A 19,615-nucleotide genomic window follows, 5' to 3' on the forward strand; every position below is an offset into this window, starting at 1 on the left:
ACATAGACCTAGTATGCTAATTATATTCAATCAAATGAAATAATTACACAACATATAATATATTGGCAGATAAAATACCATGTTTACAGTCTCACATGGATATTAACACTATATTAGTGTATCAAGGTCCCAACGCGTTTCGCCCGGAGGCTTTTTCAGGGGAGAATTGAGATTAAAATAGTGCAACAATCATGATGACTGGAGTAAAAAAAAGAGAGACATATAGAAATATCTATATCAGGGTGTCCCAGTGGTGTTAGCTAAGGATCTCTATGGATAATGATACAGATCATAATTACGTATATCTGACCAACATAGAAGGTACAAAAAGGTTGGTAATGTAGAAAATATAGTACTTACAAATATATTGTAAAGCTAAAGAAGAAAACGTATAACCGTATGACGATCAGGTGGTAGGGTATACACCGTTCTTTGTTTTTTTTAATATGCTCAAGTGTCATTATGCAGAAGAGAAAGGTGTTACTAATTGGGGAATGTAAATAATAAACAATTTTGCCAACTAATAGCAAATGATTTTTAAGAAATCCGTTTCAGGTTTGCTAGATCACCTAAGACTGGAGAATATCAACTATTATGGGAGAACACAAAATTCTATCTTCTTTAGTTTTGGAGAACTTTACTAATTCATGAGTTAATGTGCGATGCATTAGAAACATGTATTCTGAATGGGTTTCCGATCTAGAAATAAACCAGAAATGGACATGCAGTGTTTTTTTATGATGCAGCACACCACAATTTGTTACAATATGTTGTGGTGCACTGCAATGTATTAGATTATTATTCAAAATTATTAGCAACTAGTTAATTAATACTCATTGTTAAGTGGTGATAACGCACATGTGGAAGTCTACTTTTTTTTAATTTTACCTGAGTGGAATTCATCCAATACAGTGCAGTGAAGACTCCTTCTCATGCCTTGAAGTAACCGCACTAGACTCTATAAATCCCTGGATGATTGATTTAGACAAAATTGCTTTTGGCGAAAAATGACTGGATTTGCTGCTTATGAAATATGGAAGCTCTCATTTCCACTCACAAAGTTTCTTAAACATTTTTGGTTGTATATTACGGGTAGTTTAGTTTATTTCACATACATGGTATGGGGAGTGATGGTAGGTGTGCACTTTTTGATTATTATTATTTGAATACTGTTGCTTTACGTTTTTTAAATTTTTTTAGATATGTTTTCCTTCTATCAAAAGGCAAAAGAAATGATTCTGGAAATGAGCTTCTATAATCTTAAAGCAGACCTATTACCACATTTGTTATTTTATAGGGGTGTTTTAAAGTGATCCCCAGATTTTTTTATCACTTCATTACTCCAGCAGTAGGATCCCCCCAGAACTCAGAACCCAGAAATGCCTTTCTCTCCAGCATGGAGATACCGAGCCTGATTTATTAAAGCTCTCAAAGACTAGAGAGGATCCAATTTCATGAGTGAAGCTGGGTGATGCAGCAAACCTGAAATGGATCTGGTCCAGGATTGAAAACATTTGCTAACAAATAGCTAATGACGTTTAGGAAATCTATTCCAGGTTTGCTGGATCACCCAGCTTCACTCATGAAAGTGAACCTTCCCCAGCCTTGGAGAGCTTTAATAAATCAGGCCCATTGTGTGCAGAATTCCAAGTCAGGCAGAATAGGTACAACAGGGAGAAACTTACCTGGAAACCTTCTTCTAAGTCTTGTTTCACCAACTCATTTGCATGTAGAAGATACTTAATGATCATATCCAAAAATAACACCAAATATGATTTGTATACAATATATATATTTTATTTAAAATCTTTAACAATTACTGCTCCATCAGTGCATTTAATCAGCATCTTCAGGTTTCACCTTTTATTACAATTGCAAAACAGAAAATTACATAGTACACAATCAGAAAAAATGCTTTCACTCTTTTGTTATAGTAAATTTGTTGCCCCCCAGCTGCTCACACATCTTCACTTTTTTTCTGCAACCCCTGCCCTGTTTAGAATGTCCGCTGAAAGCAAAGTAGAAGTGCTTTTACCTCCCAGTATAGAGCGCATTTAACTCACGCCTCTTTGCCCCAAAATGCAGTTCCATGTGCCTTGGGGACCAATGGACAAACTGAGCTCTCACACCCGGGGTGAAGGGTTAGTCCTTAGCCATGTGTAAGCTCTAGAGCCAACTGGAACATAAATATGGCTTTTCTGTTCATTTCCAGGGGCCAAAGGAACAGCGGGTGAGCAAGAGAAAGGTGAGTATTTGCAGCTTGATAAGTGAACCAAAACCAGCCAAATTTTGGTAAAAGTTCATAAAAACCCAGGGTCAATGAAGTATCTGCTGGTCCTTGTATTGTCACTCTGGCAGGATCGTCTATTAATTTCCTACCAGCTTGGTAGATGGTAAAATGTAAAAAAATAAACATCTATAGAAGACTAGATGGCCAACCATGATGGGTAGCAGTTATTGGAGATACCCCAGATTGACCGGTAGTAATTCAGTTGGGTACACCACTTGTAACTATTAGCCCTTGTGTGGTGACCCCTGACTATCAACATCCTCAACAGCAAAGGTGAAATCATTTACTTTAACAACATGATCCAATACAAATTTACAAAAAACTCTGAAAAATAGTTAATGCCAAAAACTGCAAGCAAATAGAAACGTTGATCTTTAAAAACAAATACCTAATCATTCCTCAGTATTTCCTGATTCCATGATGTGAATACTTACACCATGTATCAGCAATACACAACATACTGAATGTTTAAGTTTTAACTCCATATAACTGGGAAATCATTTACTGCTTCAACTGCCCGGGAACATTGCAACTGCACTGAATATTACATAGTTTAGATATTTTTGTATTCATTGTGCGTAAGTCTTAAGAAAATATAATGTTTCCAATGTAAGTCTTTTTCGGATATAAATATAGATAATGGATATTATTATTTTGTTTTACTACTTGCTTCCTGCATGGAGTGGTAAAGGCTGAGGGTGTGCTCACACTGGCGGTAAGGTTGTGGTGCTATTACGGCTTCCTGGTGCCAGGGTACTGCCAGGGGAACGATACATGTAGCTTTCCCAGTGGCAGCTTCCTAGAGAATGAATGGGAGCAGCAGTGAGTGGTACCAAACCATTGTCTTGGCAGGGACACTATATGCAGCTTCTACCGGTGGCAGCTCCCTAGAGCAGGGGTCCCCAACCCCCAGTGTACCAGAGGGCCGCGGCTGTCTGAAAGGTAGTCCGTGGCTCTGGCTGGTGCACCCCCCAGTGGGGTCGGGAGGACCTTGTGTCCGCAGGCTCAGGGCGGTGGGCGAGTTGTGTCTCTGGACTGAGCTGGGAGAATGGGGGGTTCTGGCATCATGACGTCACTATGGGGGAAGTTTCTTCCTCTTTGAGTGACACACGGCTCCCTGCGCATGCACAGTCCGGAAACCCATGGATTTTAATGGTCCATGAGCTCCAAAAGTTTGGGGACTACTGCCCTAGAGAATGAATGGGGGCAGGAGTGAGTGGTATTGGTACTTCAGCCCACTCTGAAATGTGCATATGCTGATTCCAAACAACCAACACTATGGTGCGAGTTGACCGAGAAGCTAACAAAGTGCCATCGGTGGGAAGCCACGTGGGATTATTTGGTGTCGAAGCAGGTCTGAACCTTTTAAGGACTATGCTGTGAATGATTAGAAAACCTGCACATTTCAACTTCTGATATTTCGATCTATTCACAATATACACACACAGATAGGTGTGCCAAAAGTGGGTCATTTACTACACCCGATCCAGTAGCATAAACACACCTGTATGACTTTTGGATAGAGGCAACAAACAAGTGTGATGGCGGGGCTGGGCTTTCTTATTAGTTAGCCTTGCAACCTAAATGTCATCAGAGTAACTACTGTTAGATGCTTTATTTGTAAAATACAAATGTTATACAAGCAATTCAAATAGAAAGTAAGTGTTTACACTTGTTAACATTAGAAAATAACCAAAGAACGTTAAAGGTTCTTATAAAACCAAACTTTTTCGTTTCACAACACTGCTATAGTGATCACATACAAAATGCAGGTATTTCAAGGTAACTGTACACCCCTGAAAGAAATAAAAAAGCACCTGGGTGCCTATAACCATGCAAATTCCTGGTAAAGTTGGGAAGATTATTGCCAAAAATGCCAGATTATCAAAATAAATGCATGTATAACTTTGTTTAGTAAGTATGGGTATCACCAAACAGGCCCATGGGTGAAATGTGAAAGCTGCTCTGTTCCATAACGGGTGCACAGGTATGACAGTAGGTAAGTGTTAATGAAGATTCACAAGGAGAAAGAAGATTTCCTTGCTAACAAAGATAATAGAAGTTTTGTGGCTTCAACTTTTATTTAAAACCTTGTAAAAAGTTCAAAATGGCTGTTTTTTTTGTTCTGCATTGATGGGAAGAGGCAGCAAACAAAGAAAGCAAGGGGTCATTGCCCAGGTCTCTGTTCTGCAAGAAGAGATATGACACTGAAAAAAAATGACCTACTTATTGTTCATGTTAAATGTTCTTTTTATATATTGTTGACCATTTTGTATCTTACATTTTTTACATATCTATTTTTATTGAGTTTGTGTGCATTTTTAATACCAGTGCATAGCAAATGACTATATTCTTTAGGTCATTGTGGGTTTAGAAAACAATCTCCACCCTTGGGTAAACCTGGAGTTTAGAAAGTCTTCTCTGCGGGTTCTGAATGATCGATAGATGTTGTTATTATTATTAAACAAGTGGGTTGGGGACTCAGGTTGGTAGTTCCTTTGATAGAAGGTTGGTTGGTAGTTGGTTGGTGTTGTGGGGCTCCGAAGAGAAGAATAGCTATTGAAGGAATTCACCCGCTGAAGAGGGGATTGCACTGGGGATTGAACTGGGGACTGAACAGGGGTGCTGTATGTAGGGGATGAGGGTGGTTGGGAAGTATGGGAAACACTGGTGGCTGAAGAGCCGCTAAGAGGTTCTGAGGTTGTGTTTTTACTCTCCTGGGTACTGTTCGTCATTGCTCCTTTCTCATTATCTTTCTTCAAGACCGGTGCCATTGGAGCTGGAGACTTCAAACCCATCACTGGCTTGGATGTGGCATATAGATGTCTGAACTCCTCATCGAATAACTCGACAACATGTCCGGAGAACTTACACAAAAAGTTTCTGTGGACTTGTCCGGAAAGCCATGTAAAGCTAGAAGAACAAGAGAAGTATTGTTAGAAAGCATAACATTGACTTATAGACCATAACAAGGAGACATTTCTGAACAAGGAGACAAGTTCCAACAAAGATCGTTCAAGAACATTTCTTTTGTTACAATAATCAAAATTCCTCTTTGTCATTCTTCGACAGATTTTCAGTGGAAAGTTTTACAAGTTGTTTTCCCTGTGTGCCCCTCTACTTTTCTTCCTCTAAATGAAAAATATGCAGCACTGAAAGAAAATACAACCTTATCAGATTACCTGGCTTTCCAGGAGGTCATCCATGAGCGATTGCTCGAACATAACAAACAAAAAGGGGTCAATGTATTAAAGTCACTGCATCTTGATCAAACTGGTTACAACATTCATCAAACATTCTCCAGTGGGGAATCTTCTAGGTCTATGTATTTCAATGGAAGTGATTGATTCCACTTAGGGCAGGCATGTCCGAAATCCAGCCTGGGGGCCAATTGCGGCCCATGTTGAGATTTCCACTGGCCCGCAGCCTCTGTCATAAAATCAATAATATGCTACCCGCCAGCACTATTGACCACAGTATAAAATATATGCGTAAAAAAAGCTGTTTTATATTTTTTTAGAGTTCATCAACCGCCTTGCAATTTTCGGCACTGACACTGGACTCCGCATAGACCACACCAACACTAACCCTGGTTAGTGGCTGGCCCCCACACATTTTCAACTCACCAAATCTGACCCTCTTTGCAAAAAGTTTGGACACCCCTGACTTAGGGAATGTTTAGTGAGTGCTAGGTAACGAGACCCCAAGTAATCCAAAAATTCACCTGAGCAAATCAAACTGATCGTTTAAAACAGACCATAAAGTTGATTTTGGTAAAAAATGGACAGTAGATCCTGAGATATCGGTAGTTGATATGATTTTGATTTCCATGATTCGTCAATATTGATAAAGGATATTGGTATATGATTTGGTAAATTATATAGAAATTGTACATTTTCCAACACTGGAAAGGCAAGAGAAGTACTGCTAGAAAGTATAACATTGACTTACAGACTTTCCCATAACAAGAAAACATTTTTGGACAACAGAGATCATACAAGAATATTGGTATAGTTAAAATGATAGAGAAAACCTAAAGTTGACCCCAGCCAGCTCTCTCCACCCATCAATTTCATTACATTATTACATTATACAAAAGGATTGATATAAAGTCTTGAGAGGCAGGAAAAGGCAGGGCCAAGTTTCCAAAATTCAGAAGACTGTATTTCTGAATCTGCTGATTTTTTTAAATTTACCATGTTAATGTCTGCAGCTTTCATCATAGGTGCAGTTTGTATTGGCCGGGCTTGTAAGAGTTTGATGTAAAGGTTTATTTACACCAAATTTTTTTCTCATGTTTGGTTAGGAAAATATAAATGTTATGTAGTTTCCTTCCAGCTAGTATCGGAAATTTAGGTGCTTCACTACCTGTTGTCAACAGCCTGTTTTTCATTTACATAGATTATGGAAAACCCCAGACTCTCTCATTCATTCACCAGGACTGTATTTGATCTTTACATTCAATGCTCTTACGAACAAAAATTCATTTTTAAAAAAATTTAGCCTTCGGGGCTTCCTGCAAGTTCGGAAAGTCTGCATGAATAGCTCTAATTACAATAACTCCATGTCCTGATACATCTGCATTTGTTTGATTTATTTTCTTCACCTCTTGCTCTTGTATATTTCAGATGTTGTTTAGGACATTTGGACATCTGAGAAAGTACCAGTTATTTTATCTGGCACTAGTTTGACCCATTCCTGCTCTATCATCTGTATACAGTGCAGAAGTCAGGGAGGTGCCGTTTTTAAAGTTCCCAAACCTGGAAACAAAATAAAAGCCTATAGCATAGGAAGTAAAAGCACTACCCAAATTATTGTCCAAGCCAGCCATCGGAAACACTGATACTGTTTAGAAACCCTAATCTATTGCAGTTTGGGTCTAAGATCTGAAGTCTAAGCCTGCATGATTGTGGCTTTATGTTATTTAATAAATAACCTACAATTATTCCTTAACTTAAAGATTAAAAAAAGACAAAACTTAAAAGATTAAACAATGAACAATAAAAACAAACAATGACGTTATAGCTATTTTTTCTATTTATAAAGTAATAGTTTATATACCAAAGTTTCATTTTAACAGGCCATGGCCGCATTCATTGAAAACAGTGTGCGACCCCCGGCACTAGAGGTTATTTAACCTCTAGTGCCCCGGGGATCGCAAACAGGAGGATTCCCAGGGAATCCTGTGAATCCACCTGTTATAATTTCCTTGATCTTCCGATGGTTTTGCGAAATCATTTTGCAGAACCATCGGAAGTTCGAGGAAATTTTGCCAGAGGCATTCTTGCTCATTCCTATTCCTAAATAGAGTCTCTCTATACAGAAACACAGGACTCGAATTCGTTGTTCAATCACCCGAACAATATCCCCCTATTTGGTTGGCGACTGCTGGTCTAAATTCTCCAGTCCTGGAGAACTTTGATAAATCAGACTCATTGTATTATTTTATAGTACATGTAATGTTTAAACTGTGCTCTGGGTACGCAAAAAAATGCTTCTGATTGTAACTCCAGCTTTATAACTCCATTGTTTTACAAGTGCTTACAGAGTTCAGTAGCTCAAAGTAGCTGAAATAGCCAAACACAAGTGAATGTGACATTGCAATGTATTATTCCTTGTTTGTTTCAATCAGACAAAGCAATTGGAAAAGCAGACAGCTTCTTTGTAGATATCACGGTGGGGTAATGTGACCTTTGCCATATATTAAATATTTATTTGTAAAACAAAGCTTGCACACATATAAAAATAAAGGAAATATAAATCATAAAGTATATAAACTATAAAAGTATAATTTATACAACCAATAACCACTATAGTTTCTCTTGGTTGTGATGCATGCACTGGGATATGTAGGTGTAAATCCAATTTTACCTGCCTGTGGATTCATTATTTTTCAACTTTCTACAAAACTGCTAAAGCTTCATCCTATGTGTCATTTCTGATTTTGCTGAGAATCCCCTCCCTTGTGTGCTACTCTCCCCTAATCTTAGATTGTAAGCTCTTCTGGGCAGGGTCTTCTCCTCCTGTGTAATTGTTTGTATCCATCTGTAATTTGCAACCCCCTATTTAATATACAGGGCTGCATCATATGTTGGTGTCATATAAATATTAAAATTAATAATATTAATTTTATTAATTATATTGTTAATAATAATAATTACACTTTATTTGCTTCAACTCTTTCATATTTATATATGTGACCTCTAAGTGTTTCACCTTGGAGTCTTTTTGATACTACATAATAAAACTTCCCTCAAACACTTCATTACATAACCTCACACCACATACAACTCATCAGACAACCTACAACTCACAAAATCCCAAGACTGTCGCCAGAGCCTTTCAACAAAATCATGTACATTCACCCACAAGACTTTTTTTTGTATTGGGAAACTTAAGATTTTAAGCTCTCCCAATACTTCAAAACAATAAGAAAAATGTTTTTTCCAGCATGAACATGACAGCAGCCCCCACACTAATGGTGATTCTGCAAACACTGAGTATTGACAACAAGAATGCAGGAGGGGAGGAATATTTTATGACAGTGATCGGTAATTATGAACAAGTAGAGACACAGACAGCTGGAGTTCGGATTATCTTATCGACCCTTCAGTTGGCTTTTGCATCTATTTGGCCTTGGGGGTAAACAACATCATTATTCCAAAAGTGCATTTATTGATGGTTAACGTTTCAACTGCAAAGACATGATGACGCTGGAGCCGTCCGCACCATCACCGCGTCCCTGAGGCTGTAGAGGGTCCTTCATCAGCAATATTTTATTTTTTTTTTGCATTTCCAACACGGTGCTATAGGGTCATATCAGATGTGTATGTGACGTTTCTTAAACGCAAGCAGTGGCTTGATTTACTTTCTTTTTAGACTTTTTTTATATTTTCATCTGGTGATTCTTTTAATAACACTTCTTCTGTCCCAGGGTGACAACATTCACTTAGTGTCACCCCAAAACAGGATTGTATTACCTTTCTCAGCTTTTTTTCTCTACAGGTGTTCTGTACTTCTCAGAGGTAGTTGGGAACAATGTAATTGATATCTAATGTAATTGATAAGAATGAAGTACACAGTGTACAGCAAATGATCAACTGTCAAGCATTTTGGGATTTTTTTGCATTTATTGAAACGATATATCAAAACCCTTTGAAAGATGTATTTACCAGACCAAATAAACCAAATAAGAAAAGCTCATTGTTAGCATACGCATACCCTTTACCTGCTTTGTTGAAATGAAGATTGTTGTTGACAGAGCTCAATAGCTCCAATTCAAATTTAAACACAGCGGGATTTTGATAAACAAAAGCTGTGTGATGGCAATCAAAATCATCATTGTATGGCCTGTGATCAAGACAATTTTTGAGGGTCCATGGAAAAAAAGCAAGCATGTTGCCTTAATTTTTTAAAGCTATTTCTGTAACCTTAAGTTTTAAATACATGATGACCATGATTACCCATGAACTAAAAACTTAACACATAAATAAAAAACCAAAATAAAAAAAAAAAATAAAATAAAAAAAAAGCATATTTGCACAATTTTTTTGGTGTATTTAAAATTTTTACCAATTGGAAAATTGTTTTGTATAACATATTTTTTTTACTTATTCTTTGTATATTTTATTGATTTAAAATATCATTTTTTTTTGTCATATACAAACTTAATGTTAGGTTAGCCTAATGTAACTGGTATTTATAGTGTCCATTCTCAATCAAGAATTTTTACAATGGTCGGCTTGTGGGGTTATACCCTGGCTGTAGGAGGTGTCTATATTTTGATGTAATGTTTATTTATCAATACCAGTGTTGGAACAATTTATATATATAGTAAAAGTTGATTTATAATAATAATACTTTGTTGCTAGAATTTGATCAATCCACATTTACCATTAAAGTCCCTATTTTATGCTTTAAACAAGCTACTTTTTCATAGCTTTATTGGTTAAAAAGAACATGGCTGGCCAAATAATGTATATATTCAATAGCAGCCCTTCTCAACATTTTTTAACATAGGAGAACCCCGGAAATAACTTTTAGGTCTTCAGGGAACCCCTGGCAATATTTATGCTATGCCCAGTTCATAGTTCATTAGGTTGGTGATCAATGGGATGAATGCCTTTTACATTGCTGGCCATTGGGAGAATGTCACCCTTATAGATAACAAAGACAATAATTGATGTCAGTGGTAACTGACCTGAGAGGCACGAATTGCTCAGTGTTCATGGGACCCCTAGTAACCTTTGGAGGAACCCTAGGCTTCCACTTAACCCTGGTTGAGAAACATTTTTCTATAGGAACTGATAACAATTAAATTAGTAATTTGTCAATTTGCTCCATAGATTTTCTGTGTTTTGGTCAAATCCAAAACAAATCAGAACATTTGCTCATTATTGCATGCAGCAATACCTGACTAGTAACACTTCTGTTTACTAGAATCTGATATTAGTAGGGATCTTCATCTTCCGTTCTGGAAGATCAGGTCCTGCACGCATCTTTAGTATTTCTTTAATAGACAGCAAAACATGAAGTAAGGAATAGTTTAAAAATCGGAAAATGACTGTGGATACCAAAATGTAGCCCATATGTGGCCCCTCGAGGACTGAAGTTGAGATCCCCTGCTATAAAATTTAAAAGTGAATGAACTCTGTGCGGGGTCTGCATGTTGCTTCATTCCATATGCATTCATTAGAACTGGTTGTGTGTAACATTGATGGATAATCATGACAGCTGTGCAGGCAGCACCCAATCTTGGCACCAACGCTTGTGTTTTGATCCAAAATACACATTTTACATTGGAACCAGAGCCAACAAAAAATCCTTTTCTATTCCATGACAGTTCTAATGTAAATCAAAACACAGAGGAATAAATCAAATATGAACAGGCAAAAATTAAAAATATACTAAAGACTGAATGATGATGAAAATTTGAAAACAAATTGACAATTATGACTTTAGATTCAAGTGGAAATTATATATTATTATATATCGAGGTGACTAAATCAGTGATACGGCATGTTACTCCTTATGTCTTCTTTATATGTTCTCTACAATATTGTACTTTAAACATTCAAAACAAGGTAATTAGAACAATTTTCTTGAGAAAATAATATTCAGGTGAAAAAACATTTACGTTTATAATGTTATGTAGAAACTTGTTGGTGAAGGGTGGGGCTGAAGGCATCGTCTTGTTAAATTGGTGGAATACGGTTTATACACTAAGTCTTTTAAATCTCTTTAGGTGCCAAGCATAAAAAGAGAATATGGTTTTGAAATATGGAAGTCCTCACTAAAGTTGTAAATGCCCTTAAAAGGCAAAAAGTTCAAGTTCTACCTTCTCTACCCCCAAACTAATGTAAACTTAAATCCCACCCCGAGGTTTATGTTCCTTTTACATGATAGCAGTGGTCTTCTCTGGTGTTTAAATTTCAAGCCAAAGTCTTTTTTGACATTGGCCTTCAAAGGAGCCATACCTGTATCACCTCTGGTTTAGGAATATGACCCAATTTAAGTTTATGGGAAAATTGTAAATATCTAGTTGGGGGGGTCTAGACTGGATTTTGTTATGGGGGTAGATAGGGTGAAAAGTTAGGGTTTCTGGCACAGAACATACAACATTACAACTTGGTTGCTGTGGGGAGCCCTAGTTGGCTGATGATGGTCCAGACACAGTTTGCACCAATTTGCAGCTGAAAAGGTTTACAGATGATAATCTCTTCTTTATTGATCTTAATAAAGCAAATCAGGAAAAAGTCAATACTATTTTTTTGTTATTATGGGTTGGAGAGAAATTTAGGGACATTTACAATGCATGAGAAGATCTGGCTGCAGAGGCTCAGGGTTTATTACCCTACTAGAAAAACTTTACTAATTTGACCGGCAACAGCAAGCCCAATTTTTTACAAAAACTACAAATCAATAAAAAAGTGCAATCGCAGAATAGACTAGATCGCAGATCAGGCAAAAAACTAACCCATAAGCGAATAAGACAATTTCATTAGGTAGGCATAGGTAAGAGTTTGAAACTTCTGGGCAGTAACAAGTAAACTAAAAAAATTTGCAGTTAACTATAGGTAAATAGCAGTGGTCACTAGTTAATTAATGAACAATCACTCCAATTGTGGCCACAAACATCACTTTTTAAAATTTGTGATCATGGGTAAAAGTGGTGATCAGAGCGTTTATAAACAATTGCTCCTTTTCCCCATTGTGGCCCATGGTGGGAACAATATCTGTCAATCTGTCAAGTAGAGGGTCTGGAATATGATTGTTGTTATATGGTATATCTTCCAAGCTGACAGCCAAGCTGAAAACTTTAGAGAAAAAAGAATTGAGGGGTATGTCGTACGACCCGACCCAACATTGTTGGGTACGACCCAACAATGTATGTCTTTTTATTTAATCCCTTTCTAGGTACAGTACGATAAATAAGTGTTATCACACAAGGGCAGCAAGTATATTACTGGCAAGACCGAAAGTCTTACGAAAGTAAAAATAAAATGTAGACACCTATTTGGCATTTTACGCACCTAAAACCCTGACATGCAGCTTAAATTGTATCACATCCAAAGGAACTGAGGTCTGATGGTCTCTGACAAGCTTGTCTGTCCCTTTTTCTAGGTCTTTCCCATCATTGACACACACATCCTGCCCTAATATTGTGACAGCTTAATTATGGTGTCAAGCAGTAGAAAAATGAAGCAAATGATTGGAACACCCTTAATGCAATAGTTGCTCGGTATGCCAATCTTCTTCTCACTAAGCTGAGCACATACATTGACAATAGGTGCAGTTCTCTTGTCTTTTTGGTGATTTTCCAGCTGTCAGAGAGGTGCAGGTCCTATCACACCCCTCACTGCACGTGACCGTAAAATAAGAGCCGTAGCTATCACACGATGGAGGAAAACATGATATTCGTCCAATTATTTGGAGTAGAATGTCTGTACATTTTGTTTATGTTCTAATAAGTTATATTTAGGTAACCATTAAATATTATAAATATCAAATTACCCATTTGCTTAAAACAGGTGATGAATGCTGGGCACGAACCCTCGATGTGTCATGCAAAGGGTGCCAACATACCACACAAAGCTTAATGTCCAACTGAACCTTACACATTTATTACTGTAATGCATTCAGGCTGTAACAAATATGGCAGTCCTTATGGTTTTGCTTTTTTATTTTTGTGGTCAGCTAAAGATAATAAGTGGAGCACTGCAGAAGTAGTGGCCAAGCTCTCCTGGGCCAATGAATTAGGTGTGAGAGCAGTGATCTGTCTTTCCAGCATGCTCCCCTTTAAATCTGAACCCTTCCCTTTAGATCAGTGCCCACTCTTAACATTTCCCCTCATCCAAGCACCCCTTTACAGTAAAGCCACACCACCACCTACGTCAACCTTCGTCAACCTTATGTCAACTTTTTCATTATAGCTTCTCTTTTACATCAGAGTCCCCACTCCACATCAGTATCTCTGACTTCACAACAAAATCCCCTTTACATTAGATCTGTGTATATAGTATATATAGTATTAGAAAGCCGAGCATGAGAAAGGCCCCTACAGGTAATACAAGGAGCCAGGTCTTTCTCAAAATCTCTGCAACCCCTGCTCCTACATCCTTGGTTATATTATTATATGGATTCTAGTAAAAATAAAATAAATCTTTAAACTGTAGTGGTTTATTCTAGTTCATCATAAATAAAGAGCTGATTACCAAAAGCACAAAAAGTTTATTGGTGCCTCCATTGTACATATGTATAGCTATATGTCCTCACTTTATTACCTTTATATACTGTTGGTGTATTTAATGTATTAATCAGAATTCCACTTAGTTCTATGATAAGACAATCCATCAAAATAAAAATAATCCTTGATTAAGATGGTGTGTGAAGGTTCTCATTTATCCAGGCCATGGTACACCTAGTTAGGGGTCACATTCAGTTGGACTTGTTCTATGATATTGAAGGAATTTCTCTACCTATCCAAGAACCTTCTTTGGTTCATTGTGGCTTTCAAAGCTCAGTACAGACATTATTTGATGATGTGACCCCCGTTAACACTCCAACTCTCCATACTTGGCATACTACAAAACATTGACAGGTGCCTACACCACCCCAAGATCCATCATGTTCAAACCCACCGGCAATAGCAAAGAGGTCACATTGGTCATTGCTTGATCCCTTTCATCTCCTACATGTGTCCTTCACTCTCTCTTTAAAAATATAACTCTTACTGCCCCAAGCTTCTCAAACTTTCCAGCTTATTTTACAGGCCATTTATCTCTGTCAGGTTGCAGTTCTTAGAGAACAAGTTTTATAAACTATAGGCCACAGCCCCAGGTTCAAAGCAAGAGAGAAAAATGCGACTGACATGACTTCCGTGTATTTTTCAGGTTTTGACAACAGCTGTACTGACCCTTTGCTGCGTATGATGGAGAAATTTTCGTCCAGTTTACTTAATGTCATTTTCCGAACAGAAAAGATGTAACCCCGAAGCTGTGACAGCTCCTGAAGACGCTCCTGGAGTTTTTAGAGTGAAGGAAGTAGAAATGAAGCAGTAAAATGGAAGCCCAGAGGCGAGCTACATGTGAGGTATAGGCTCTGCGAGTATTAAATTGTATTTAAGCACCCCCTATTAAATACATTTTATATATTGCAACTCATCAATGCCTTTTTGGCCTTTTTGTTTTTTTTTTCACCTGGTAATTTTAAACATAACAGAATGGCTGGGTGGCTATGTTCATTCCTCTACTGTGCTTTTGGAGAAAACCATGAATGGGACCCAGGCTGGACGTATGAATTCCTCTCTATAGCTACATTTTGGTAGGGTTGATTAGGAGTTTTCAGAATGAAGATAACTTATTTGTGCTTTTATTTCATACACAGGAGACTTTTGTCCTTGGTAAAAGTATTTGCAGCTTAAAACAAGTAATAAAATGCAGCCACCATATCTAAGAACTGGCAAGCTGCAATATACTACATTTTTGGCTTTGGGGGTTTCGTTATCATTTAAAGTGCACGCACAGTCATTTAAAAAAAAATTAGGATAGAGAATGAAAAGAAACCCCATCATGTATTCTTGTCTGTGTCCTGCTATGTAGATTTTACTATTTCCATTATAACAAGATGAGAGGGGATTCCCCTCTTTTCATAAAGATTTTATTTTTACTCTTTGTTGCAACCTAAGAGCCTGATTTTAATAAAGCTCTCCATGGCTGGAAAGAATACACTTTCATCTGTGAAGCTGGTGAATCCAGAAAACCTGGAATGGATCTGGTCCAGGATTGAAAACATTAGCTATCAAAGAGCAAATGGCTTTTAAGAAATCCATTCCAAAATGAGAGGAACCCTCGAAAGGGTAATATAAAACATATGTCTACTTACTAACTAAGCTGCAATTGGGCTTTAAACTCAATATTGCGTTTTAAATGTACCTATGCAATGGGAACTACTGCTGTTATTCATGGACTGATTTGGCTAAAGGGGGATAAATAGAAATACTTACCTTCTGACTCGCTCCTGCAGGCTTTTTGTTTTGTGTGATTACTGGTACAGCCGGATGCAGTTCTCGTCTTGTATAATGTAGGACTAGAAGTCCTGCTCTGTACTAGAGGTCAAGCAGTCCTCAATTATATGGTAGGAAAGTTATGGCCTCCCCCCAACCCAGAGCATTGCACAGCCCGACATTCATCCAAATTAGCACCCCAACACACCACATCAGCGCACTTGTGTTTCTGTGCAGTAGCAATGTGTGACAACACACTAAACTTTATTGCTCCACCAGAAATAGTGCATGTACTTAGTTGGTGTGCTTTAGTGCCAAGGTAGCCCATTTTATTAAATAGGTTGCCATATGTACAGCACAACCCCATCAGGTGGGAACGCACATCCATTCCCACAGCATATGTGTAAACTGGCCCCTTATGTTCTCTCTGGGTACACTTTGTTCAGAAAACATCTCATAAACATTAAATAATTTACTCCAGGCTATTCCAACAAAACCTGATTAAGCAACATTAAAGTGAAATTTTATAGCTTTTCCTAAATTATACCTTAACACCCGATATTACACCATACCGTGATTATATTCATTATAGAACCTTTAATCCATCTCTCTAGGGCAGAGGTTCTTGTGATTATGGGATGTGAAGGTATCCTTTTCTTGGATCAAAACAAAAATGCATTCCATATTAAATACCTCACTGCGGGATATAAACAGTAAATGGCTCAAGACCTAAAGAAATAGTTCTCTGACATAAAAACAAGTTTCTTTCTATCAAATAATCTATTGGTTTCACCTACTATTTTTGTATAGCTGTATAGCAGTCACCATTGTTTTGTATTGAGTTGTCTTTCTCAACCATGGTTTAATGAAACCCTAGGGTCCAGAAGTCCCTCCTTGAGCAATTTGTGCCTCCTGGGTCAGTTTAAGTGACACCAATGATCTTTTTGGCTATCTGATATTCTTCTTGAATCTTAGCAGTGTAGGAGGCATTTTCCTGCTTGCCACCAATATTATTATTAATATTATTATTATTATTATTATTATTAATATTAATAATATTTAATTGTAATAAAGTGTATTTATATAGCGCCAACATATACAAGATCTCTGAGATTTTGCTTTATCGACAAGGTTGCTGAAATTTCAGGGGTTTAGTTGTTTTGGAGTCCCCAAGCAAGTCAAGCAAATGCACGTTTTTTTAAAACACGATCTTGTGCTTCTGATTTATGTTCATAGAGAAAATTATGAAAAAGACAGCAGGGGGTTTTAGTTGGCAAACATGTATTAAAAATTTAAATAACACAATACATATGTACAATAATGATCACAAGGATCGCTTTTGCAAGTGGTCCATCCTTTCTCTCTATTCTGGGATATACTATACAAGACAATTCCTTGCAGAATAAGATACCTAGAAGTCCAACCTTCTTATGAAAGTTATCAGTAAGCAGTATTTTTACACTAGACACAGAAGAGCTATGGCTACAAAAGATGTAATGTAATCTCCCTTGCAGAAGGGAGAGGTAAATTCATAAATATCATGACGCGTTTCATCAAATAGGCTTCCTCAGGGGAGTGTGAGACCAATAGTTACCACTAGCACAAAAAAAAAATAATAATCAAAAGGGGGAAGTATCAGTAATTATGTAATAAAAGTAATAGTATAAATCCAAGACATTACATTACAGAATAAAGGAATATAATTACCAATTATAAAAGTGAACTATGTACGAATCATACAAGCTTGATGAACATGAGGAATATTTGTATTGAATATATTAGCAAAATGTATAAATCATCATTATGACATATTTTCCATAGTTATGTCAATAAAAATAAGTGACAATTCACCTAGAAGGAAAGAGTCCATGAATTAAAAAAACCCTCAAAAGTGTATGTATAGAGAAGAGAGGGGAGAGGAAAACAAAAGGGGAAGAATGAAAAAGATTGTAAATAAGTTTGTAAATAATCAAGTACCTTACAAAAGCTGGCATCGTCAGTACAACTCATAGCCATACTAGTTGAAGGTTATGTTCTTGTTAGCTGCATATTTAACTCTGGAGTTCAGCTTTAAATACTTTGACCCCAATTTTAAGCAACATTTTAGGTGCATGGTATTTACCCCACCCTATGCCTGGCTTAATCCATTGCTTCCAATAAAGCAGAGAAATATATTGTATGGCTTTATGTTTCAATCATCACCTTTTTAAGGTTTAACATTATAACTTTCCAAATCAATCCATAATCTGAAAATACGGTGATATTACATTTTCGTGCCAACCCTGATTGCTGTTTATGGCTGATGCTGGGGGCATTAAAGGTTACAGTCATACGAAGCATGTGGCACCAACCACGGTGAGCCCACACCCTCTGCCCGCGGCTCTGTACTCCTCCACCTGTCTCATTAATTATACATGCTTTTCAGTAATAAACAGCAAGATGAAAGGTGTTCCATGTATTTATTAGTTCCAGATTACACACCAGCTTTGAAGTCTCTATTCACATCACTGGGTACATTGTTATCTCTTATTCAATAAATATTTTTTGTTATTTCCATGGATAAGATGGGAGATAAACAACTTATTGCTGAATATGTACAGGTAAAACCATAGCATGGATGGGGCATATTTTATTTCTTAATATCACCAATGCCATGATATAACCTTGAAGTTTACCCGTCCTGAAGATGAGTTCACCAACTAATATTCAGCCAGGGGACAAAGCACTATATGCGGCGCACAACATATTCAATGAAGCATAAAAGTATCACAGGTTCTAAAGGAGAATATTTAGCTAAACTTTTAATGAGGCAAATACATTCCAAGTGCAACAAAACAAAGTTTGACTGGTAAGACCAACAGCTAAAGTAAGGCTAGAATTTAGCTTTGAGGATTTATTAACATTTTTGGAACATTTCCAACTTTAGTCATACTGAAAGCTTATTTGAGCTTTAAAACTGAACCAGGCAAACAGAGAAATACACACATAAACTTTAAAAGGGAGCTTATACCTGACAAGTTATTTGTATTTTTGTCCATCTAGTCCTAGCATTGCCACACATGGAGGCGATACAAGAGATACAATCATGTCCTCTTGACCACCACTAACCCTGACTGATTGGGGAGAAAAAAAGAAACAACAGACTGGTGAGGTTGTCATTCCGCTCATTTCCCTAATCAGGACCTTTGCTTACTGCCTCTATCCCAGTCTAAATTCTGCTGTACATGGGTTTTCAAGAAAATATTACGTTATCCCAAACCCAAAGGGATTTGATGGTAACAAAAACAAAGATAAATTATATTGCACAAATGTGTAAAGCATATGCAATTTTCAATTATTTTGACAAATTGGTACCTATAATGATAAAATGATTCTATTAAATTCACCAATAACCATGCAAATATGGAAACCGAAACAGGTTCAATACCAGGCGAAGGTTTGATGACCCTTTGGATCATTAGTGTTCTAATAAAAGTCCCAGAATTCCCAAGTAACCCCATATATCTTTAGTATTGCGCAGGGTAGAACAGATTTTGCATAATATATCTCTCACTTAATTTTTCACCTACCTATATGTCCCGGATATGACGCATCTCCAGTCTGAGATGATGAACTTTTCATGGATCTGACCAAAGAATTTCTTGCCCGATTTTGCACAGTAGACATCGCCAGTTACACTCCTGACCGATATATTCTGGAAATGGTAAAATCAGAAAAATTAAAGTGAGGGTATAGTCCTTACATGTGAATAAAACTGTTTATATTTAAATGTTGGGGCAGTCGTATCTGGGATATGGGGCAGTTATATCTGGGTATATGGG

General features: G+C 37.2%; 1 protein-coding gene across 1 annotated transcript in view; it reads right to left on the bottom strand.

Moving 5' to 3' along the window:
- Positions 1-1,799: 1,799 nt before the first annotated feature.
- FAM83A (family with sequence similarity 83 member A) overlaps positions 1,800-19,615 on the bottom strand; it is a 26,050-nt gene continuing 8,234 nt past the window's right edge. The window contains exons 2-3 of the mRNA XM_072410676.1: positions 19,364-19,488; positions 1,800-5,203 (exon numbers count right to left, since the gene is read on the bottom strand). Coding sequence (XP_072266777.1) covers positions 4,645-5,203; positions 19,364-19,488 — 684 coding nt within the window. The 3' untranslated portion in view covers positions 1,800-4,644. The remainder of the gene's footprint in view (positions 5,204-19,363; positions 19,489-19,615) is intronic.

Source organism: Pyxicephalus adspersus, chromosome 5 (genome assembly GCF_032062135.1).
Source record: "Pyxicephalus adspersus chromosome 5, UCB_Pads_2.0, whole genome shotgun sequence".
NCBI classification, from domain to species: Eukaryota; Metazoa; Chordata; class Amphibia; order Anura; family Pyxicephalidae; genus Pyxicephalus; species Pyxicephalus adspersus.